This window comes from Passer montanus, unplaced genomic scaffold (genome assembly GCF_014805655.1).
Source record: "Passer montanus isolate IOZ18808 unplaced genomic scaffold, ASM1480565v1 scaffold61, whole genome shotgun sequence".
Taxonomy (NCBI): Eukaryota; Metazoa; Chordata; class Aves; order Passeriformes; family Passeridae; genus Passer; species Passer montanus.
Window position 1 is genome coordinate 4387258 of NW_024371149.1, and position 23787 is coordinate 4411044.

At 42.0% G+C, this 23787-nt stretch overlaps 1 protein-coding gene across 50 annotated transcripts in view; it reads left to right on the forward strand.

Moving 5' to 3' along the window:
• SORBS1 (sorbin and SH3 domain containing 1) overlaps window positions 1–23787 on the forward strand; it is a 160619-nt gene that overhangs the window by 72134 nt on the left and 64698 nt on the right. For 22 of the 50 annotated variants that reach the window (XM_039727371.1, XM_039727387.1, XM_039727376.1 and 19 more), the window contains exons 1-2: window positions 14141–14296; window positions 23020–23075. In XM_039727371.1, the coding sequence (XP_039583305.1) occupies window positions 14265–14296; window positions 23020–23075 (88 nt within the window). In that variant the 5' untranslated portion in view covers window positions 14141–14264. Of the gene's footprint in view, window positions 1–6071; window positions 6179–14140; window positions 14297–23019; window positions 23076–23787 lie in introns of those variants that run through there. The other 28 variants (XM_039727407.1, XM_039727411.1, XM_039727413.1 and 25 more) reach the window with 4 other exon arrangements.

Consider the following 23787-nt stretch of genomic DNA (forward strand, 5'->3'; position numbering starts at 1 on the left):
CTGTTTATTCCTGACCTCAGTTTTGAGGTGCAGATGTAGAAGAAACAGGGATGCCTGCTCTGCAGATATCCACTTCTCTTCTCCCTTTGTGTGCAAATGTGCTCTTAAATTCTGTCATGTTGAGAGCTGCCACTTTACCATTCTCTACTGCTTCCTGCATGTCTTAATGGGTATTATTTTGGGGAAAGCCTGTATTAATGGTTTGTATGTATTAGCTGCTTCTGGGCAGTTTTTCTTCTGCAATGTGCTGCTGGAATGCTGCTGTGCCCAAGCAGAAAGAGCCACACCTGAGCAAATAAGGGTGCTTTGCACCAGGCTGGCCCTGCTGCCTGTGCCATGGAGGTGTATGCTGCCTGCACTGTGCTGGAGACGAGGTGAAATGGATTTCAGGGATTCATTTGGGCAGGTAAAAGCAGTCTTTTGAGCATGGACTGAACAAAGCTGAAAGAGGAATTTTAGCAGCAGCTCGAGCTAATCTGTTATGTGCTGGCAGTTTTTCTCAAAAGAGCTGAACGCGAGTAGTCCATGTAAGGAATTTGCATTTGGAAGTCACATACTATATAGGTCGTGTTTGTTGAGCAGTGGCTGAAGAAAGCCACTGGTTTACATAAGCTCACTAAAATGAAAGGTCTGCTAGGCAGGAGAGTTCATTTGTATATTGGAGAAAATTGAAGCCAATCTTGAGAAATCAGGATCTACCCTGACATGTACTTGTGCCTCTTTTGTTGGCTTCACTGAAAATGACATGCTTTAGCAGGATCTGCCTTGCATGTAGATTAGTAACAGCATCACTGTAGTCTTCAGTATTTGTGTTAGCCCAAAGCAGTATTCTTTGAGTCATTCTAGTCCATAGGGACAGGCTGAACTCTGCCCATCTGTCCCTAAGCAGTCTATATTCATAGCATAAAGGCAGTTTGTTTTGTAAAATCTAATAAACTATCCAAAACCCAAGGATATTAGGACATGGCTTATCAGTAAGTTTGATGATGATGATTATTATTATTATTACTACTCTCATTATTATTAATAACATTAGTTAGCAAAAAAATTACCAGAATTTGATCTTTGCTGCACTAGCTGAGGATGGCATTTTTGCTGTATTTAATACTTAAGCTAGAACTCTTGTGATGGAGTGGCTCAAAAAAGAAATTTTCAAAAGATCTGTTGATACCTCTCCTGAGCTGAATGACAAGTCTTAGGACTTCCAGAGTGGAAGGGCATAACTATATCTGAGACCAAGGACAAGCATCAGCTTAGCAAACAGTTGGTCAGGTTAAAGACAGGGCCCCTTGTCTTCCCTTCCACACTGCTTCTTGTTGCTTTACCAGTACTGATGGTTGGCCTCACCTGTAGCTTTGCCAGCTGAAGGGTTCGTGTGAGCACTGTGTGATCAGCATTGAGAAAATAGATCAGCTTCATTTATTGTCACTGGTTGTTCAGTTTAGCTTGGTGGATTCAGCCTTCTGTGGATCATGAAGTGCTCACTTGGACACCTCTGCTATGAGCACTGCAGGGTGTTGTAAGCTCCAGCAGGTGGGATGGTGACAAGTAGTTTTCAGTGAAAATGCTTTCAAAAGGTGGGTGTCAGTTTTCAGCCTTGGAGGCGGTATAGCCCATGGATAGAGCATTGTGCTAGGAAAGCTGGAGTCACAGTTTGTTCCTGGCTCTGATTCTGGTGTGATCAGGTCAAATCACTCCTCATCCATGCATCTTTTTCCCCTTCATGTGTCTTTTCCATTTACATTCCTTGAAAAGGGACTGCCTGTTCTTATGTGGACAACGGCAGATATAATGTTTTTATCTTACTAGTCTTACAGAGCTGCTTGAATTTGTTGTTTTCTAGATGGCCTTTAGATCTGAGAATTGTTTGTTGATCTTAGTTTCCAGCTCCTTACTTTTCCATTGCAAAGCTGGTCCCACACTGATGTGTTTGATTATATTTTCATTGCCATTGTACTTGCTTTGATTTTGCAGCTCAGTGCCCAAAGCACAGGGTGCTGTACAAACAACATGATGAAGTCAAGCAGGGTCAGGCTCTTTCTCTTTTTACCTTGAAAACAATGTGAGACTCCTGTGTTTCTTTTGCTTGGCACCTCCAGTTCTTGAGCCGGAGGCTCTGTGTGTGTGTGTGCTGCCCTCCTGTTGTGTTCAGGTGTGAGATCACTTGTAGAGTGTTTTCCATCGCTGCCTAAGGGGTACTGGAAGCTGTGCTGTCTGCTTGGTTGTGTGTGAGCTCAGGCTGTGGAGTGTGGAAAATTACTGCAAGAATAGCAGCATGCTGAGCTGATGTTCGTGTCTGCATTGGCTTAGTTGGGACTAGGTGTCCTTATCAGGGCTCATAAGTGTATTCATAGATTTGTCCTTCTGGATCATGCCTGGCCACTGTCTGCAACAAGAAATTTTCTCCTGTTTCTCACCTCTCCTTTTTGCTTTTGGCAGCATTCCTTCCTCCATAGGGATGTGGTTTGAGTGTGGCCTGTGTCCAACTCTTTTAAGATGTGCCTGGCTGTTGATCTGAAAAAGGGAGAAGAAGCAAGGGAGCTTGATTCTGCACTACCATAGTATTATCAGCCAGTGTATCAGTCCTTAGCATGGAATAAAACAGCCTCCAGAAACATCTGTAAAATTGTAGACCTTACTGCTTTTGTACTTTAGTCTCATCCCCATGGTGTTCCTGCTATTCCCTTCCCGTGTCATTCTGAAAAGCCTCTTATACCAGGTTTGGGTACCAGGACAGACTGAGACTGTCGCTCAGTGCATCAGAACTACAAATCTGCAGTTTGCACTAAGCCACAGTGATTTATTTGTCTTTAAACTCAAAATGTGTCTAGAATTAGAGAAACCCTTAGTTGTAAAAATTAAAGGAAAAAAAAAGGAAGAAAACTCTAAACTCTGCAGGGAAACCTCTTTATTAGCAGTGTGGTGAGATTTTGGTTTGGTTTTGTGGTTTTTTTGTTTTCTCTCTATTTGCTTGATTTTCTCACCTGCTGCATTCATTCAAAGTTTCCATGTGGAACTTGCTTTTTGTACCTCACTGAGCAGCTCAGTTATCATTGGTGCCAGTTGCTGGTTTCTTATGCAGGCACTGTCCAAGTACCTTCTGTATTATTAGAAACTCTTTCATCAGACTTTGCTTCTATGGTGGAAATCAAACTCTTAGATAAAGTCAGCACACAGCTGACTACTAATAGAAGTGAAATTAAAACATGTTGAAAACTTCTTGGTATGGTGTCCTTTCTCTCTGATACTCTGAGATCCTTCATTTTGCTGGCATTGACAGAAAGTGAAGTACTCCCACAGCAGTGAATATAAAATTTGTCTACACTGAATCTTTTTGGGAGTCCTGCATAGATTTTTCAGCAAAAAATTGCTTCTTATGGTCCTCTAGGAGCTAAAGTGGGGCATGTTTCCAAGGGGAAAGTTTGAGCATTTTGGTTTTACCTCTAGGCTGGGGCACAGACCAGTCATAACCTTCCTCTGTATTCTCTTGCCTTGCTGAGCTCCCTGGCTATGTGCCAGGTTGGAGCCTTACTTGTAACAATTCTCAGCACCAGAGAAGTTTCTGTCGTTTGGGTTTTGTGCCATTTACTCTCTCCTCCCCCTTTCAATCTTGCTCTTAGTCCTTGTGATAGCAGTTCTCTGCTTTGGGCAGCTTTTGGTAGTTGGGACTCTGGCCAGCTTCAGCCTTTTGCCAACTCACAAGGACAAGGCAGGTTGGGAAAGCAAACAAACTGCAGTTAATGCCAGCAGGGCAGCTTCTTGTGTTGCAGGAAAACCAGGCTTGATCTTGCCACTGGAAAATTAACTCTCTCTTGGTGCATACTGTGGACATCTTTATAGGAACTTTTCTTTCTAGTAATAATATGTGTGTCCTTTTGCTGATCCCTTTCTACTTGTTGGAGATGGAGAAGCAATTAGACCATCCTCAACAGAAAACTCCAATTTCTTTCAGCTTTTTTTCAGTATTTTCCTAGGACTATTTTAGTTTTGTTGAAAAACTATCCTGCTTTTTCTCGGCTCATTGCTTAGCATCTTCATGGGTCTTGAAAGAAGTCTTGGGGCTTGTAAAAAATCATATTATTGGAGCTCTGTAAGCATGGTCTGAGATGGCTCCTATGCAAGGTCCTTGATACTCCTTATGTGTGCTTTTGTCTCTGAGCATCACCTTCTCCTTTCTCTGTGTTGTGTTTTTGCCCTGTGTGTGAATATGAGAATATCTAACTGGTGAGGCTTACAGGCTGGTTGTACAAGGCCCTTGGAGGGCCTGGTCCTGCATTGCTTGTGGAAAGAAATGTGACTTCACTCCCCTCAGAGCTTGAATAAAACACATGTGAGGATTTGTTCAGTCATCCAGCACAGGCAGCAAACTTTGCTAGTTGGTCTCCTCAACCTCTTCTTAAAGTTCTTGAGTACAGAGAAGTGTGAGGAACGTAGTGTAGAAAAAAGTTGCAGTGCCCTCTGGAAAATCCCCTGTGTTCACTCAATGCAGCAGGAGCTCAGGGTGACAGGCTGACTAGTTCAGCCTGATAAATGACATGATTAAAGATGAGGGGTGTCAATACTTACCTTATAAGTCAAACTGCAGAGGCATCTCACTACAGCAGACTGCTGTTAATGCTATTGAGTGAAGCAATAAAGGTGCACAGCCATATATCAAATCTATGTCAGATTTTCCCATTTAGACTTAACATTGGACTGGAGTTAAATAATTTCATTTAGTAAGCATCAATGCATGCAAAAAAGCATTGAATTTTTCTGTGTGGCTCCTATGCAAGGTCCTTGATACTCCTTATGTGTGCTTTTGTCTCTGAGCATCACCTTCTCCTTTCTCTGTGTTGTGTTTTTGCCCTGTATGCACTGCCATGAGAATATCTAACTGGTGAGGCTTACAGGCTGGTTGTACAAGGCCCTTGGAGGGCCTGGTCCTGCATTGCTTGTGGAAAGAAATGTGACTTCACTCCCCTCAGAGCTTGAATAAAACACATGTGAGGATTTGTTCAGTCATCCAGCACAGGCAGCAAACTTTGCTAGTTGGTCTCCTCAACCTCTTCTTAAAGTTCTTGAGTACAGAGAAGTGTGAGGAACGTAGTGTAGAAAAAAGTTGCAGTGCCCTCTGGAAAATCCCCTGTGTTCACTCAATGCAGCAGGAGCTCAGGGTGACAGGCTGACTAGTTCAGCCTGATAAATGACATGATTAAAGATGAGGGGTGTCAATACTTACCTTATAAGTCAAACTGCAGAGGCATCTCTCTACAGCAGACTGCTGTTAATGCTATTGAGTGAAGCAATAAAGGTGCACAGCCATATATCAAATCTATGTCAGATCTTCCCATTTAGACTTAACATTGGACTGGAGTTAAATAATTTCATTTAGTAAGCATCAATGCATGCAAAAAAGCATTGAATTTTTCTGTGCGAATTCGGCCTGTGTCTGTCTAGCTGTGTATCCTAACTAAGGAATTTGTCTCAATACAACCTAATATGTATGTTTCTCAATATACATTTACGATCTACCCTTCCTCCTTTATTCCTGGCAGTGGTGAGTTACATACATTTCATGGTTGTTGTTATCCCTAGTTCCCAGCCCAGGCTCTGTATCAGACAAGTCTATTCACACATCAGGGATAGCAGCATAGATGTGTCTTTACTTCTTTTTGCATTTTGCAAACTAGTATACTAAATGAAGCTGAAATCAACAGCAATTTACATTGGTAAACAGGCTGTAGGTTATAAGGAGGAGTGAATATTTGTGCTATTCAGCTTTCCTTGCTGCTCGAGGGGGAATCTCTAACAGAAAAGCAGGAAAACGGATGTGGTTTCAGCCTTCCCTGGAGACAACTGTAAATATTGGTTCTCATACAGAGGATGCTGGGATGTGGATCTGGGCAGACTGTTTATACTAACTATGCTATGCTTCCTGCATGGTGAACAGAGGTAATTGTTTCATCTAAAAGTAGCATTATTTCTATGAATGACTTACTGCTTTGGTACAGCCCTCTCTGTAGATGTCTTGTACATCAGGCATCTGTAGTGGCACTAATAAGCATTTTCTTTCTCTTTGACTTTTGTAGGTATGAGCTGTTATGTAGCAGTTGCATGTGAAGAGAAGACAGAGTGCAAGTTGTCGTCAGAAGATCCTGTCCTAAGCTGGGCCTGAAAGTTCATCCAGCTGGCTGATGTGAGTATCCTGAAAGGGAGGGGAAGAAGCGCAGTACTGGGAGACTCCATCCTGACTTCAGGCACCAAAATCACAACTGTCTCTGTCACTTGTAGTGGAGGAGTTTTCATCCTAGCAGCAGCCTACCTGGCATGTGCAGCAGAAAGCTGTATGGTGGCGAGAGTACCACTGTATTACAGAGGCAGTCACCTTTGTCACCACCAGATGTGTTCCTATCTATGTTTGTGCCATAATGTTTACTAGCTGCATTTGTTACATCCTCCTTGTTTATGATCTGAATTTGTGACATCCTTTTCTGTTGAGTTTGATGCTAGTGGTAATAAATATTCTGTGCCTTATTCCAGATTAGAAACAGATGGAAGTGGTGGGATTTTGGGATTTCCCTTTGGGATGACTGTTCTAGGGAGCCTGTTGGTGATCAGGAGGGCAAAGGTCAAAACAGCAGTTGCCAAAGACTGAATTTCTAGCTTTACAGAAATTACACATACAATTAATTTTGGCTAGTTCTTTCTTTACCTGGTGTTTGTCTGTATGCCAGAGTCACATCCATACTGACATTATGATTCTCAAGCATTGCTTATGTCTGTTTCCTTTGGGGGTGCACAATCCTGCATCAGTGTCTTGCATGCTGAACATGCAGAGGCTGTTGTTAGCTGATGGTGCTGTCTTTTATGAATTACTTCTCTCTAAGGAATTAAAGTTCAAGCTGTTGGAGAGGAAGATGGAGAAACTTTTGGGATGTATGAAGCCAAATTTTATGTCATTCTCCTACTACTGCCTTATGAGCAAAATCACATTGACCCCACTGTTGAACTGGCACAATGGGCTGTTTTACACCCAGCCTGAATGTGAGCCTGTACTTTGCCTGAAAAAGGGATGGAAGCTCCCTCCTCTCAGTTTGACTGCTTTAGAGGGAAGAGAATGTGATACTTGGTTCTCTTCCAGGCAGAAATACGCAGTCAGGCATTGATCTGGAAAAAGAGCATCTCCAAGAAGCCTTGATTCCCAGAGACAAGCCTGGAAGTCACTGTGCCTCATGCTTGTGCTATGGCTGACCTGTGTCATCAGCCAAGTGATGACATTTGCATTTCTTCCTTCCCTTATTTGTGATGCCTGCTTAGTCCTACTGGCTGTCATGTGGCATCAAGGCATAGCACATCTGTTCTTCAGGGAGTTCATAGCATTGAGTACGAGGGCCTGAATAGCCCATATGGGAGTTTGAAGGAGAACAATTTACTCTTTAGCCCCTATTCCAGCTTAGGTGGAGCCCTAAATGGCCCTTTTTACATTATCTTTTTTAATATGGAAAAATGCATACTACTACATCAATGCAGTATGCATTGATCTGCAATGCAAAACAGTTCCAGGCCTGTCAAGGTGGACCAGAGGCACGGAAAGGGAAGGAAAATGTCTAGCCAGTGCACCAGGAAACAAAGTTAACCAGTGAAAGCACAGTGGATATATATTGGGTGATTCCTTTTTTGTCATAGTTGAGGGAGTCAAAGTATGGAAAATGCTACAGTAGGTCCAAGGCTCAATAACTGAGAAAAAGTGTTCTTAGTGTACCCACAGAGCTGTTGGAGAGTTGCTAAAGAATTAAAGATATTCTTACTGATGGCCAGATTTCCCAGAGCCTGCTGGTCAATAGCTGCTGCCTTATTCAATTCTGGAGTTTGTTGCTTTGGGTGAATGTTGAAGATTATTCAGACAAGCTGCTGTAAGGTGTAACAAATCTTCTTTCACAACTTTCCCTTGGGTCAGAGCAGAATGTCTTCCAGAGGAAGGTGTTGCCCAGAATGTACTTTTGGTTTCAGCTGGTTGATCACACCACCTCCGCACTGGCTCTGCCCATCAGAGACTGTAACAGAGGTTTAAATGATGCAGCACTGTGCCAGAAACCAGAGCAGTAATGTGAGAGTGAATTTAAAGAAATCAGGAAAATGGAGTTTTCATTTTTTCCATTGAATTTTTGGGAACAGATGGAGTGTCGATGAGGCAGAGATTCTGGAAGGGACAGTGTGTTTCAGACTTTTTCTTAATGCCTTCCCAATCTGCTCATACATTCACAGCTCCTGCCTGTTTGGCACAGGGCAGTTAGTTTAGGATGTGAAAATTTCAACACCCCTGGGCTTCCAGATGTGGATGTTCCCCAAGGCCTGTTTAGCTGTGGTTTTTGGGCTATAGAACTTTTGATGCAAAGGGCCGTGGGAGCAGCTCATGGCCTGATGGGCAATGTCTTTGTTTACTTCATTCCAAGTCACTGAAATGGAGGATCTGGTCTTTCTGGACAGAGACAATGACCCCAGAGCATCTTAACTGAGCACTGTACTGATCCTATTAGGATCAGTCCTGCCTCTTCTAAACAGCCAATGTGTTTTCTTTGGGATTTTGTTTTTTGTTTTTGTTTTTTTTTTCTCTTAAATCTGGTTAGAGGCCAACAAGAATCTAATCAAAGCCCAGCAGTGCACTGAGCAGCAGTCATTATCATTATTTAGTCATCCAGTTACTGTTTCTTTGCTGTGACAAGAAATGTTTGTGTGGTTGGGAGTGGGGGGATGAGGGAAGATCAGCTTTTCTCTTCTTCCCCTTGGAGAGGTTTAAGCACTTTTCCTCTCAATACACGTGTACCAAAGGGTTGCTCTTTGAAGACAGATTTAAAGTAAGGCCTTCAAAACTCTGTGACAGCCACAGTTTATGGGAGAGGAATAAAAAAATTATTTAAACCATCATTAATTCCTAAAGGAAATTACTTTCAGCTGTGAACTGTGAAATATGATTAGTCTCTCATTAGCTTTCATAGTTACGAATGTAACTGGCCAGCTGACCAAGTTAGAATCTAAATTTCTCCTCAGCCTGGTGTTTTGGGCTGGATTTTTGCTTATTAATGACACACACAACAAATACATTTGACAGAACTGCTGGGACTTAGTTTCTGTGAATGCCCAGGCTTGTCTGCTGGAAGACATGTTGCTTCTTTTGGCTCTGTAGTTCTGTTCCTGGAGAACAGAAGATCAGCTGTGGGTAGCCTGATTTGATATTCATTTGTCTTTAGCACTTAGGGTGCAAGAAAAAGCATTGCAAGAAAATACTGAGATGGAGAGAGAACACAGTTTAAATTTTCTTTTCCGCTTCTACAAGTTCCCTTCTTTACTGCACTCCTGTATCTCCTTTTTTACTCTCAGCAACTTAGTAAATCACTGTCTTTGGAAGAGGCAGTAAACTCAGGTGCTGGCACAGAGATTATGCTGTCATGTGAGTATTTTGGGTCCAAAGAAAAATGAGAGAATTTTGCAAAACTTAGCTCATTTTTGTGTCATATAGGAAGTGATTTTTGTCCTGACACTACGTTAAGGTTCATTTAAGCTCTACAGCACAAAGGTTAAGAGCAGTGGTAAACAGCTGGTGCCTTTACAGAAGCTTTTAATATTGATTGGGGTGTATTCTGTTGCCTTTGCAGTCAGCAGTGCCTTTCATTGTCTGAGGTGCTGGTTGGATCAGTAAGCACAGCTCTGGCCTAAACTAAGCTTAGGAAGTGTCTATGTCGTTTTGTAGTAGAGGAGCACAACCAATCCAGTGATCATTGAGTTCCTTGTGTCCCACACCCCAGTTTGGCACATATGCCACAAATCCCAGCATGCAAGTTTTGCTTCCCTTTTGCCTGAGTGTGCGTGGCAGCACAGGGTACAAAGGGCTGGAGATGCTTAGGTGTAGGTGAGGATGCATGCTTTGTCAGTGTTATTCTGTAACTGCCATTCATTTCCTAGGACTTTCCTAAGAGTAAACATAGCTGAGCCCCAAGTTTTTCCCATATAGTGTTGTATAGTTAGTAGGTCCTGAATTCCACAAAATTGCTTGGACGAGGGTCAGCAGCTATTCTATGAAGAGGAGCAAGGTTATACTTTCTTTTATACATAGGAGTTAAAATAGGTCAGCAGATCAGTAGGAGCTGGAAAAAATGTTCTACTCGGGTGCCTGCTAAACAGCTGATCACTCCCAGCTTGTGCTGATGTAAGAGAGTCTGTCCACCTCCCGTGGAGTTTGGCAGTCAGAAGACAACAGCAGTAGGTGCCGTGTCTCTCACTGAGGTTTCCCTTAAGGTGCTGTAGATCCTGAGTGCAGGTAAACTGTGATCCTACCAGGTGGTATGTCGTTCTGTTTAAAATGGGGCATCACTGATCTCCAGTACAGCCCTAACTTTCAACAGCCAAAACAGACACTTGGGCAGTTCTCCAGTCTTCAGCAAGGAAGACAAATTTTGCATTTGCTTTTCTCAGCCATTTGAGAAATTATTTTAGCACTTTGTTTTCTATTATCTGCTATTCTTTCTCTGTGCTTAGCAGGCTATGTGCTTTCACTGGGGTAGTACATACCTTGTTGTTACAAGGACCTCTTGCTGGCCCTTAACTTCAGTCCTGAAGACTTGCTCCTACTGACAGATTAGGTTCCTATCTAGAGCTCTTAAAAGACATAGTATAAAAGTATACATCTTTCCAAAGAATTTTTCTCAATCTCTGATGATGGTCTGACCCCCTCATGCCATGCAGACTCAGCTGGAAGTGCTTCCTGAGTCCTTGTGCAGTTGGAAGGAGCAGCCTGGCAGATTATAGGGGCTGCTGATGACAGTATTTCATTCTGCAGTGGTGCTGCTTCCCTTGCATTTCAGCTGGGCAGGACTGAGCTGCAGAATTCAGGCTCAGGTCAGAGGGGTCCACGTGCTGGGAGCTTCAGGGCAAGGTGGGGCTCATCTTTTATAGCAGGGAGGGTGCTGTCATACTGTCCTAACGACAACCTGGGTGGCTGTTTTGTAACAAAGCAGGGCAAGGATGTTGGGTGAATGAGTTTGTGCTCATTGACAGTACTGGGTGGAACTCTGGCAGCAACGTGTTATTTTGGCTGAGTTTTGTTTTGCAATTCAAACCCTGGAACTGAACTAAAAGCACTAGCATGATGTAAGCTTGCTTGCTTTCCTCTTCCATCTGCAGAATGAAGTAATTTAATCACTTTTGTTTAGCATTTCCCAGAGCTATCAAAAGTATCTCCTTTTCTAAACTGCATGTCACAGCATCTCTGCCTTCTTCTGGTAACTGGAAAGCCTAGTCCCGTATTGGGGTGGCATAAAAGAACTAGTATAGCTGTGTGATATTTACCAAAATAAAAAAAAAACAGCATGGATTGTGCAACAGAACTTTCCAGGGTAGCTTATAACTGGTAAAATTACTCCCTCCAGTGAAAGCAGGTTTGTCCAGTGACTACTAGAGCAGGCGTCCAGAAATCCTAGAACCAGCATCTACTTCTGTCATGCCAAATATTTCCTTTGTTGAGAAAATGAATTTGTTCCTTTTTGCTATTTCCTTCCACTACCATGATGAAATTATCTTTCACAAAGACATGGTATTATGGGGAAAAACAGCCAAGATTGTGCAGCAGCAGATGCCAGGAAAATTGCAGTGCACAGTACATTAGTACAGTGGGTTGATGGTAAAACATCAACACTTCATAAAGCTTTTTACCCTGTACTCAAGGTTGACTTTAGAAACAACCAAGCTTTGGGGCCCTGCAGCCAGGCAAAGCTTGGTGCTTTTCACCCAGGTGGAATTCTGTGAAAATTCTGCTTTCCATTCAAGTGGTGGTCTGTAACAGAAACCCCTCCCTCCTTGCCAAGCTGTTTGAACGCTGGTTTCTGCAAAGACCAGGAATGTTTCAAACCTCATCTTGATCTGACCATCCTAACGTTGGACCTGAGCCAGCTTCTGGATCCTTCCTTACTTTGCCTCTCCCTAGGTGTCATGCTTTCATTCACTAGCTGTTATTTTTTACAGTATGCTTTTTTTTAAATCACTGTAATTTTTGTTACCTGAAGGCAAACTATCAGGGGCTTGTTTGTAATCCTCTGCTACACAGCAAATACAGCTTCCAACTGACCTGCTCTCATGTGGTCCAGGCTTCACAACAGACATGAAGGATATCAAGGAGGTTGTCTTTGGGTTCCAAGGGGTATCTCCTGTTGCATACTGTGTAAACTGTGTTTCATATTGTTTCATATATTATTCATATAAATAAGTATGTTTCAAATAATTGGAGTTGATGATGGCTGCACAGCTTACTTTGGAGAATGTGGGGGGTTTTGTTGGCTTTTCTGCTTTGTTTTTGAGAGCCACATGGGGTTAGGGTTTTTTGTTTGGTTGATTGGTTTGCATTTTTTTTGTAAATAGGAGATAGCATCTGACCACTCAAAACATACATATTGTTTTCCACCACCCTTTATTCTGACTGTTGATATGTCTGAAATGACCCTCTTCCTCTTCCACCCAAACCAAACATGCCTCAAATGTAAAGGGACTAAAATCTAAACCTAGATCCAGGCCTGTGTTTTGCTAATAGTGTCTGGTATTTGCTGTGGTAGATGAAACCAAAAGCCCAGGTTCTACCTCCCCAACATTAGTCTTTGGGATGTGGTAGTAAATGTAGGCTGCATAGCCCTTTGTTTGCTGTGATTAGAACTACCACTGCTGTGCTCACACTGAGGTTTGGGATTGGTCTTCAATGAAGTAAAATGGAGCAGCCCTTTCTGGCCCCTTAGCCAATACACCAAGTTGGAGTTATGCCTATTTTGGTTTACAATGAAATGCTTCATTTGGTGGGAGGTAAGTATTGGGATGCTAAAGGATTTATTGGGGAGGAAAAAGGAGAGCTTGTGTTGATGACTGAACCTGAGTCAGCATTTGACAGAGGATCAGTGTGGGTTTATATGTGTAGGTATTTGGAGACCTTTGTTCTGTGTCCTTTGCTAAGTTTTTACTGAAAGAATCGGTAGTGTAAGCTTTGACCTACAGAATCAGTTTTGCTCTATGCCCTTCTGCAATCAGCAACTCTTGCCATCTGTGTTGCTTTCTAGGTCTCATTTGAATGCTGAGATGCTCATCTTGCAATAATTTTCAGTACATTTTATCAGTCTGTAAGTTTGGCAGCAGGTCAATGCCTGTACGTGTGTCTTTGAGGAATCAAAATCCAGGGACAGGCTGCAAATAGAGACATAGTGGAATGCCAGTCATGAAAGCCAGTGCTGGTGACAAAGGAAAGTACCAAGAGGCTTAGGGGCCTCCTTCAAATTATTTCCACTATTAAATTACCACTTGCTCTTGTATGAGCCAGTCGCCATGGTCTGAGTTGACGAAATCTTTGTCCCAGTTGTTTGTGTTATAGACATTGGCTGTGGAAGGAAGGGTGATTCTGTGCTGCAGTTCACCTTCCTCACTGATGGGCTGCCCAGGTCAGGGGATGTGTCAGTATACCCTTACTCTCCCAAAAGCTGCCGTCATCTCCAGTCCACAGCAAGTTTTAGGTTGCCAAGTCACACTGTGGTGGGGGCAGTCCACTCTAGGGACACCCTAGTACTGCTGCTGGCTCAGAAACTTCTTTGATGCCTGTTACAAAGCTCCAGGAGTGGGCATATAATACATAATAGCCATTCAAGCAGTTAATTTCCCCTTGTGTCATGTCAGGTATTTATGCTACAAATCTCAACTGCCAAGAGCAGAAACTTTAGCTGCCCCTTCAGCTCCTAGCCATTGAAACAGGATCTGCCATGTCCAGTGCTAATGAAAATTTTCCTTCCTAGACAGGTGGATGCTGCCTGATTTAAAAAACCAGAAAAGTGCTTTTTCAAGTACTTTCTCTGTAATTTAACATCCCTTCAAGGTCTTTCTGTCACCTGTCTTCTCAAGTGCATCCCATACCGATGCTACCATGGAATGTCACCTCCAACCTTTTTCTCTTTCCCTTCCCCAGCTCCAGAGCTGCAGGAAGAGACAGTGTCCTTCGTGATGACAGTGGCAGGGCAGTGACAGGCAGGCTGGGTGGGGGTGGCTGTTGGTGAGCAAGCCTAGTGACAGGCTGGGGTGACTAAGAACCAGCTGGCTAATTAAAGCACAGCAGTAGGAGGAGCAAAGTATTTAAGGGTGCCAGAAAGAAAGAGATGTCTCCACAAATTTCTTACACTTCAGCAGCCAAGTGACTGGGCAACTCAGTGAAAGGTTTTCTTAACTCTTTTGTGCCTCTCATGGAGTGAAATCAAGAGACTAAGAAAATGGCTCCATTGACTGAAAAGCCTGAATTGAGGTAAGGACACCAGTATGGTTTTTAGTCACAGTTAGTCACATCTACGTCTGTTAGACCTGCTGTGAGCTGAACTCCCAGGGCTTTATATGACTCTGGCATATGCTAATATACACTGAGTGGGTAGGTCTGGTGGGCAGTGCACAGTGCTTTTCAGAATGCTTTCATTTGGATTGGCATTTCCGGTTGCTGATTAAAAAGAGGCAAATCAAAGTAGTCATTACATGGGTTTATGTTCTGATTAAGGGAAATGGGCATGCCCTTGCTTCCTTACCCTAGTGATTGGATCTTTCTCCTAATTATTTTTATGGGAAGGAGAAATTGAAAGGCTTTCCTGAATGCAGATTCTGAGGCAGCTACTTAAGAGGAAAGTGAAGAGAACGGATTGGAATTCTCAGCAATATATAAATTTGTCACCTGAGGCAGGAGGAGTCAGAGGGAAGTAAAGATGAGGACTGGCTTTTGGAATGTAACTTTCTGCTATTTCTGGAGACACTTGGAATGTCAGACTGTTGCTTCACCCATCAGTTTGGTTTTCTGCGAGTGTTTTCAGTAGTGAGTAGAGAAGCAGTCACTGTGTTCTTCCTTCTGGCATGTAGGTGACTCTGAGGGCAGCACAGTCCATCAGGACTAGCAAGCCAGTGGCCAGCCTTCTTAGTTTTGCTGAGACCATTTTGTGTCTGATATCCAAGCAGATGAATTAGTCCATGGCAATTTTGCTAGCATAGCAGTGCTTCCAGGTTGGAAAAGGCTAAGGAAAATGACCTTGTCTCATTTCAGCTTGCTTCCAGCTGGGCTCGTCAGAGATGTGTTGGCAGTATTGTATGCCTGGCTCCCTGTGTGCTTTGGTTAGACTTAGCTCTGTGTTGTTCTCTGGAGGTTGTTGCAGTTGTTTGTAAAGGAGACAAACTCTCAAACAGATTTTTCTTATTTTGAAACTATAAAAAGCAACCTGTAAGACTGATACTTGTAAGGCCCTGTTACACTATGCCAGATCAGCTAGTTTTGGACGTTGCATAGGATAGAGGCCCAAATCTTCCATCTTGGTATAAAATAGGACTATCAACTATATGTCTTGAAAAGTATTAGCTGTTGCTTATTGAGTGTTTATACAGAGCTTCAGAACAGCTAATACTAGAAGAGGCTATAATTAACATTTGGTGTGGTTGCCACAGTAAGCACTCATTCAGGCCGGCACAATTCCTCTGCCTTACGCAACTCGAAATCTCAGGATATGTCTGGAGTGGTGTAAAGTGGTCTGTAGCATTAAAGTATCTAAAGTATCTGTTTTATATATCAAAGGTGCATCAGTCTTCTCTTTACTTTTTATGAAATGTTTGTAAACTGGATTTGAACTTTGAGACATTAGTCATTCTCTAATTAGTATTTCTACTTAGTGCAACTTCCTCTTATTTACTACTTTACTGTTTGAGAGAGTGTGATAAAGGTGAAGACAGCCTTTGTAGTCTTTGTTATACAAAGTCATGCAAGAGAATCTGCTGGATGTTGTTTAGATGATCTAATTGATTTGTATTTATAGAATGCCATTCATTGTAGTAAATGCAGTGCAGTGTTTGTGTCCCTCAATCCTGCTGTCAGCTGAATGGATTCATTGTTATACATAATTAGGGCTTCTGGAATTTGGGTCTGTTTATTTACAGCAATTGTTCTGCTGAGGCACAAGTGGCCCCATATCAGAGGTCTGCAGAGAGTTAGGTGCAGTACCCAGAGCACCCCAGCTGCACAGCTCTTACAAGTAGTCTCACAACAGCTTGAACTCAATGAATCCTCCATTTCTTCCAGCTGAAGTACAAAGCCAGCATCCTCTTGGCTAGGTGATTGCAGATTGAAAGATTTTCCTTTTGCAACAAAGGTAAATTGGGTGTCATGGAATGAATTACCCTCTACCTGTAAATAAATTCCAATTTTGGTAGCTGTGTGCTCCTTGCCCCAGTTCCCGTGTGAATCTCAGTTGAGTGTCCTGAACAGTCCCGGGTTGTGGTATGCTGTTAAATTGTTTACAGCTTTCCCTAGAGCTGGCAGCCTGAGATCTGTGTCCTGTGAGCTCCCTTTTATAGGATGTACATCAGCTTGTTTGTAAAGTGTTTCCATCTATGAGATATGATCATACATATTGCAGATAAATCTGAACAGAAATCTCAACTTCTGCTGCTGTCAAGTGCTGTGTCTTTTGCTAAGATGGAGATGAGACTTTATTTGAAATATCCTGGAAAAATGTTTGTTTTCTTTCTGAAATTTCAAAATGTTCATGTGAGTTGCTTGGGCATACTTTGTGTCTTTTGCTAAGATAGAGATGAGACTTTATTTGAAATATCCTGTAAAATGTTGGTTTTCTTTCTGAAATTTCAAAATGTTCATGTGAGTTGCTTGGGCATATGGGTGTGGCAGAAAGGCATTTGTTTCTTCAGCTGACACCTACACGGGCCAGGGTTACTGTCACCAAGTCTCAGGCACCAAACACTAAAGACAGAGGGCAGTCATTACAGAGTCAGGAGGAAGTCAAAGCCCAGTTACAGTGTATTTGGAGTCTATTGTCAGGAGAGTCTATTGTCAGGAGAAGAAAAGTTTTTGATTGTAAGGCAGGGATGTGAGCAGTTTCTTATCCAGAGGGAACCGGTGGTAAAGTGCATGTCAAGTCTGCTGTGATCCAAACAACCTTCTGGATGGCTGTTTTTCAACCCTGAGTCTGCAGCAGAGCAGGAGGTTGATGGTTCAAGCAAGAGCCACCTTTCATCCACACAGTCTTCCAGGTATAAATCAGTGCTTTTAATGAAGGTTTAGTGGCTAGTATGAAATGATTGTAGTCTGTTTCTTTGCAGGGAGGTTCCTATAGACATCAAATCACTATCTGAACTAGCACTAATCATGAAATTCATTTTAGTATGCAGGTCAGAGGTAGAATGGACAAAATGAGATTATTTACCTTTTCAGCCTTGCTGTTCAGCTGTTGGGCATGTTGGCTGTAGGCTCTGCTCGCTGGCTTTGTGACGTTAAGTGGAGTTTAGACTTTGTCCTGTCGACCTTTTAAGGTCTTTCACTATTTGCCAGATTTTAATGAGATGGGTGACAGCATGCTGGCCAACTTCTTTGGGAATGCAATTGCACTTCTGAGGAAGACTCAGAGGTGCAATTGCTTTCTAAAAATGCGTGGATAGGGGTTGAGTGCAAGGAGGAAGACCTGCTTAGACAGAAAAATTTTGTTGGTGCAAAACAATTTGTCTGTAGCTGCTCATGAATATGATTTAGGTTGTAAATGTGAAACAGCATTCATGCCGTAAGAGGAATGAGTTCTGGAGCAGGCTTCCAGGAAGGGCAGTGGAGGCGGGAAATTTTAGCAGTTTTAAGCTGGCATGTGAAGTGTTCTTGCACAGGGTTGTATGACACAGTTGCCTGCAATAGCATGGGAGTAGGCTGGATGACCCAGGAGATTCTTTCCTGCCCCCTGCTCCACAAGTGGTAACCTTGAACTGAGTCAACTCAGGTTGCAGTAAACTTTATTTACTCTGAAGTTGATGACTGTAAGATGACTTAGTTCAAAAGCATCTCAGAATTCTTAAAGCTGTAGCTCCTAGTTTACATTTCCTATTTAACTTTTATTATTGAGGCACATTCCTTATATATTGCACAAAAACTGGCACCTATGCCCCAGATAATGTAATTTTACCCACTTGGAAGGCAACAGACACAAACTATATTTAAAGAAAGAAAAGCAGTACTGCATTTGAAATGTGTTGTGTTTGTTTATTGTAACAGCTGTAAGTTCAATTATTTATAAGAACACCTTATCCAAGCTGTTATGTAATGATGCCATTTGTTTCATTTAGTAAGCTTTCAGTGCTCTCTCTCTGCTGTCTTAACACTTGCAGAACAGTGTGTGGAAGCTGTTGTCTTGTACAGAATTGGTGTGATTGTACTGTGTGCTCTGCTTGCTTGCTCATAGTCTTTTTGTGACTTTTTTTCTTAGGAGCATAATGTCTTCAGGAGGAATGACAGGATGTTCTTTAACCCTTAAAATAAAAACGACAGACAACATATTTCAGTATTCCAGAATAAGAGAATAATAATAGTTGAAGACAGAGCTGATTGCCTGGGTTAACCTGAGCTGCCTGCTCTATTATAAGTTTGTTTTTTTCTTGTCATGTTTTATATGATGCGAGGTGAGAAGTGCACAGGAGATGTGTTTTCCAGCAAGTTCCTTTAAGCAGAGGAACATGCTAGTGGGAGGCACTGTCTGCAGTGCAGCTCTTTGCCCACTTTCCAGATTTGAGACTCCATATTGCTGACATGGCTCGTTGAAGAGGAGCATTTGGGTCAGGGACACTGATGGCATTGTGAGGAAGGGTCTGAGCTGGGGTGAAACAAATGAGTGCTGCTGGTGATGTGTAAGATCTGACCAGGTGAAAAGTAAGTTTTGTGATTGCTAATCATCCTTTCAGTCTGAAAGCTTGCAATTTTTCTGATAGCCTCAGCTCCTACTTTATGCTAATATAAATAAGAATTTAATTTTTCTTTTAAATGCATCCACAAAACACATAAAGCTGCTGTATTTAGAGAGAAAGCTTTGAAAATGTGAAAAACTTGAAACTGAGAAAAATAAAGGAGTCTACATCTTAGGAATATAAGGGAAAAGCACAATAAGTTTTGAATGTTCATCTTATGCCTAGCAATTGTTTTAAAATCCTGTGCAAGTCACTGGAGCTGTCAGTAATAACAAGAGAAGAAAGGAAGTGACTTTTCCCCACACTCACATTAGACCACCAAAAATAACGGCTGCCCACGACTCTTAGCTGAGATACCAGTGACCTAAGAGCATGTGTCCTTTCTCAGAACTATTAATGAGCTGTTTGTTGCCCCTGCCTTTGTAGGGGGAGTATTCAAACCTTTAGAGCATGTGAGATAATCCAGACAGGCTGTACAGAAGTGGTTGCCACTTATCTGCATTCCTCCTAAATAGGCTTCTGAACACGCTGCTCTCTTTTCCACACCAAGTAGGGAAGGGAGTGCAGCCTTGGAGAAATGTGTTGGGGGTGAAAGGGAGGAAGGAAATGTTAAACATCCGTCTAGAGGTAGGGCTGAGCTGACAAGGAGTTGGTGGATGTTACGTATGGACATTGGCATGTTCAGGGTTACAGCTGCCGGCTTATGCCCTGAGGAATTCCTTACCTTTCATTGTGTTTTGCATGTGTGCAGCTTTGAAGCATTTGTTGCTAGGTCTGTTGTTTCAGGAAAGGCACTAATTCCAGTCTGGCAAGGACACACTGGTTAGCTGGTTAGAGCAGGGAGCTGAAATGAGACATGTGGAGGTTTTGCTTTGGAGTACTTTTTTAGTATTTTTTTTTCTTTGCCTGATCTGGCAATAGGGAGTTCTCAGTTTTTAACACTGACATGTGGGACCTCATTCTTGGTTCCCTTTGAAACACTCCCTTCTGAAATACGCTGTGCTTACTATGTGTGTCTGGAGGAACAGCTTGGCCATGTCTGCAGAAGGTTCTTGAAGGGAACTGGGAGCAGCAAATGATTCCAGACCCACTTGTTTCCAGGGACAGCCTGCCCAGCCTGGCAGGGACTAACCTGCCTAAGGATGTACCATCCAAATGTCCATAGCACCCTGGCTTACAGCATGTGCCTTGCCAGCTGTTACAGGCCAATGCTTGGCTGCCCCGCACCATGGAGCCAGATGTGTGGCCTGGCTGGATTGTCCATGTGATCCCAAGGGCAGCCTAGGCCTGAGACAGGCCTAACAGGACTTCAGTTTGTGCTTTGGATCAAGTGTGTGGAAGACAGTAGAATAATTCTGTAGCCTTGATGCAAGAAGGTGCAAAGCATGTTCTCAGCTCAAACATGCCCTGTAATTTTGTCAATCTAAACAGGAGTTCTTTCTACTTGCATGCAGCAGATCTGTGTGCAGATTCTCAGCTGATCAAAATCAGCTTTTAAATTGAGTTTCTGGAGTTAGACCAACACAGGGACTCAGGATTGGTTACTCTCAACCTGAGCACGCTGAATCCATTCTGTGTATGGGAACTTGCACTAAGCACATGTTTGAGTGCTTGAAGGAAGCTGATTAGTTTCACAGTAAGTGAACACTGGATGCTTGTTATTTTAATTAAATTCCATAATTGCTAATAAGTGTGGGTATATATATGGAAAACTAATTTTTCCAGATCCAATCTAGATGTAATGGGTTGTACACATCTTCCATTTAATTTTAGCAATCTTCTTTAATTATTGCTTTATTTTTTCCTCAAATCACTTGTTTGTAAAAGGTAATTTAATCTATTAATGCTAAATAATTATGCTTCTTTTTGGTGTGAATTCTTTCCTAAATGCTTTCCTTAATGCAGTGAAGGTCAGTGCTTCACACTTTAAGTGGTGTCAAGACTTGAATCAAAAAGACATGACTGAAATCAGAGTTTTATGGCAGTTGTGATGTCACTGTTTCCAAACAAATGAGACTTTTTAAAAGGGTGGAGCATGTGGTGGTGAGTTTAATTGCTCAGATACTGCCATTGTGAGACACAGTAGAGACAGTCCCATTGTGGGAGGGGGAGTGTTGCTCTGGCATTGCAGCAGCAGTGAACCCTGCCTTTGCCCAGACATTATAGCCAGTAAATCCTCTTTCCTCTCCTGAAAAGGTAATATATTGAATTATTTTTTCCCACTCCTTTTTAATCTTGCATACCAGAGAAAAGCTGGAGATGCTTGGAGTGGAAGAAATTCTATGTTAACTTGCATGAAGCCCACAGGGAGGGCCAGTGCCGAGTTAAAACACCTGGGTATCAGCAACCTCCTCAGCTTCAGAGAGAGGTTGATCCTAAAGCTGAGATGTGTGAGATTACTACAGTGTTGCCCCTTGTGCTTTTCTCCTGGCCCATGGAAGAATGGGTATTTATGCCAGTAAGTTTAATATGTAACATTTTTCTGTGTGTAGAGCACAATATTGCCACAAATTTCCTTAAGCCAGATAACATAACTTTAGACTGTTTCTTTCTGATTTGCTTGATCTAAGGCATCTTTCTGGAATGGAAATGTACAGAGATCAGAAGGAACATTATTACTAAGTATGCTTGTCTAGATTTTCAGGCTGTGTCAACCATTACTATTTCAGGGACTCGCTTCTAATATGAAATGGTAGAAACAACAAGCAGATACTGTATGGGCGGGCAAAATCGCAGCCAGCCTTTCAAGTTGAACTCAGTTTTTGTTGTTGACTGGTTTTATACTGTACCCTCCACTTTACATTGTATTTTACTGGGATCAGCTTGGAGCTAGGCTGAATCCTGTTGAGCCTTCATGAACCCACAATGTATATCTTATGTGGGTATTTTAGTGAAGGAAATATTTAAAGAGTTAAGTGTTGGCAGCTATTCCTAGGGTGGCTTGCTGGGGAGCCCAGATATTGTCTCATTTGATAGACTCATCTGTTGCTATACTTGCTTGTTGGGCTTTCTTTCCTTTTGAGTGTCTGTTGAACATGCTCATTATATTCTGAAACAAATGCTGGTTAAGAAAGGGGATGCTTGAGGCAGGAGAACAAATTCAATTCCCTGAAGGGAATTTTCATCTCTTTCAATGTTCCACTGCTGCCTCCAGTTCATGTAAAAAGTATTTCCAACTCTGTTGTTTAGTTCCTTGTTTCCCCAAGCAATTTTCCCTATACTCCTCAGTTTGGGCTTCTTGGTTTTGCATGATTTTGTGATTTCAGATGCATATTTCTCTTGGTGTCATGAAGGCCATTAATTGTCTGGAGCTACACTTGAACTTACTTTCTTTGGGGTTAACTTTTTGGCAGGGGGAGAGGTGGAGATAGGAACACAAAACTAAAGGACTTCTAATTCAACCTAGGATGTTTAGAGAATTGAGCACTCTTGTCAAACACACACTTTTTTTGTAGAAATGCTCTTTGGCTATTCAAACCAACATCTGTGACATTGAAACCTGTTTGCTGCAGGTATCAAGTCCCCACAGGAGTGAGGACAGATAGGCCTCACAGTTGTCCTCCACAGATTGGCTTCACCATGAAAATTGACTTTTTCTTCTGATCTCCATCTGGTACTTTTTCCTCTTGGGTTGGCAATTTCACTGCCTTTGGTAACAGGAGAATTAAAGCTTCCAGCTTTCACCTTTCACTTACTGGAGTCTGATCCTGAAGATATCAGCAGCATTGCACAGCTGGAAATGATTGGTGCAGAAGTTATAATATGCATTTTAACAAGTGCATCTCTTCTGTATTGTTATATCTTTCAAAGGAGAGACTAGCTTTGATATGAGCAGCAGATTGCCTTGAAATTTGGAAGAGCTCCAATTTGAGGGTTTTAGTTTAAAGCTTTTAGTATCACTTTGATTTTTTTTAAATTCTCTTAAAAGGTGATGAACAGTTTATATATTAGAAACTAGTCAGACTTGTACTTTGCCCTTTATAGACTCTGAGACTTAATTTACGGTCTTTCAATTTTGTATGAAGATTAATCTTAAAGTCTGGAAGCAGTGCTTGTATTAGGTAGAAATATTCTTTAATTTCTGATAATTATCAGGAAAAAATGTGTATGGTGCTTGACATGAATCCACTTGGCATTTGAAAGTAATTTTTTTAAAGAAACTATGACTGTTACCTTGACTCTTGTGGTGAATGTTCAGCATTGTGTCCAGTGCTGTCTGGAAGACATGAAACATAATGTAATCATTCTGCCTTTCTCTTTAAACAGACGTAAACAAAATCCAGAAGTGGAAAAGTCAAGTCCCTCTGTCACAATGAGCTCTGGTGAGTCTGTATGGTTTTCTGCTTGCACCCATTGGTCTTCCTTTTTATTACTAGTTATATTCCTGTTTGTTTCTGATGCAATTATTCACATTTGTTACTTGAATTTTGGCCCAAAAAGTAGCTAGAAACATATTGAACTGGAGTAGGTCCTGTAGCTTATTTCAGTGTGTAATATAAGAATTCAAAATTACTGATAACCTGAAAAAATCATCTGAATTTGATATATTTTAGTGAAGATGAAAACATAGTTTGACATTCGGACAGGAAAAGATCAGGTGTTCAAAGAAAAACCAAGGATCAGGAAGTGGGAGCTGATTGGGAAGAGGAAAACTGGGCTTGTCTGGGTAACAGGCTAAATCAGAGTGAAAAATAAAGCAGATGCCAGACTTGAAGTACCATTTGTAACATCTGTAGAATGATGTTCCCACTTAATTTTAGCATCTTAGCAAGTCTCAACTGGGGTATCATGTCCTCATTTTGGCACAACATTTTGAAAAAAATGTTAACTATTTGAAGAGAGTCCAGAAAAACATGACCTGGGAGTTCAGTGTAAGCACTGATAAGCTTACAGACTGGCAAGCACTGGAACAGGTTGCATTAGGGTGGTGCTGAAAGTTGGTAAGAACTCATTAGGCAAACATTTGTCAGGAGTGACAGAGGTAGATTTGTTGGATTCATGTTCAGAAATAGGGCTTTAGGTGACCTTTGGAGT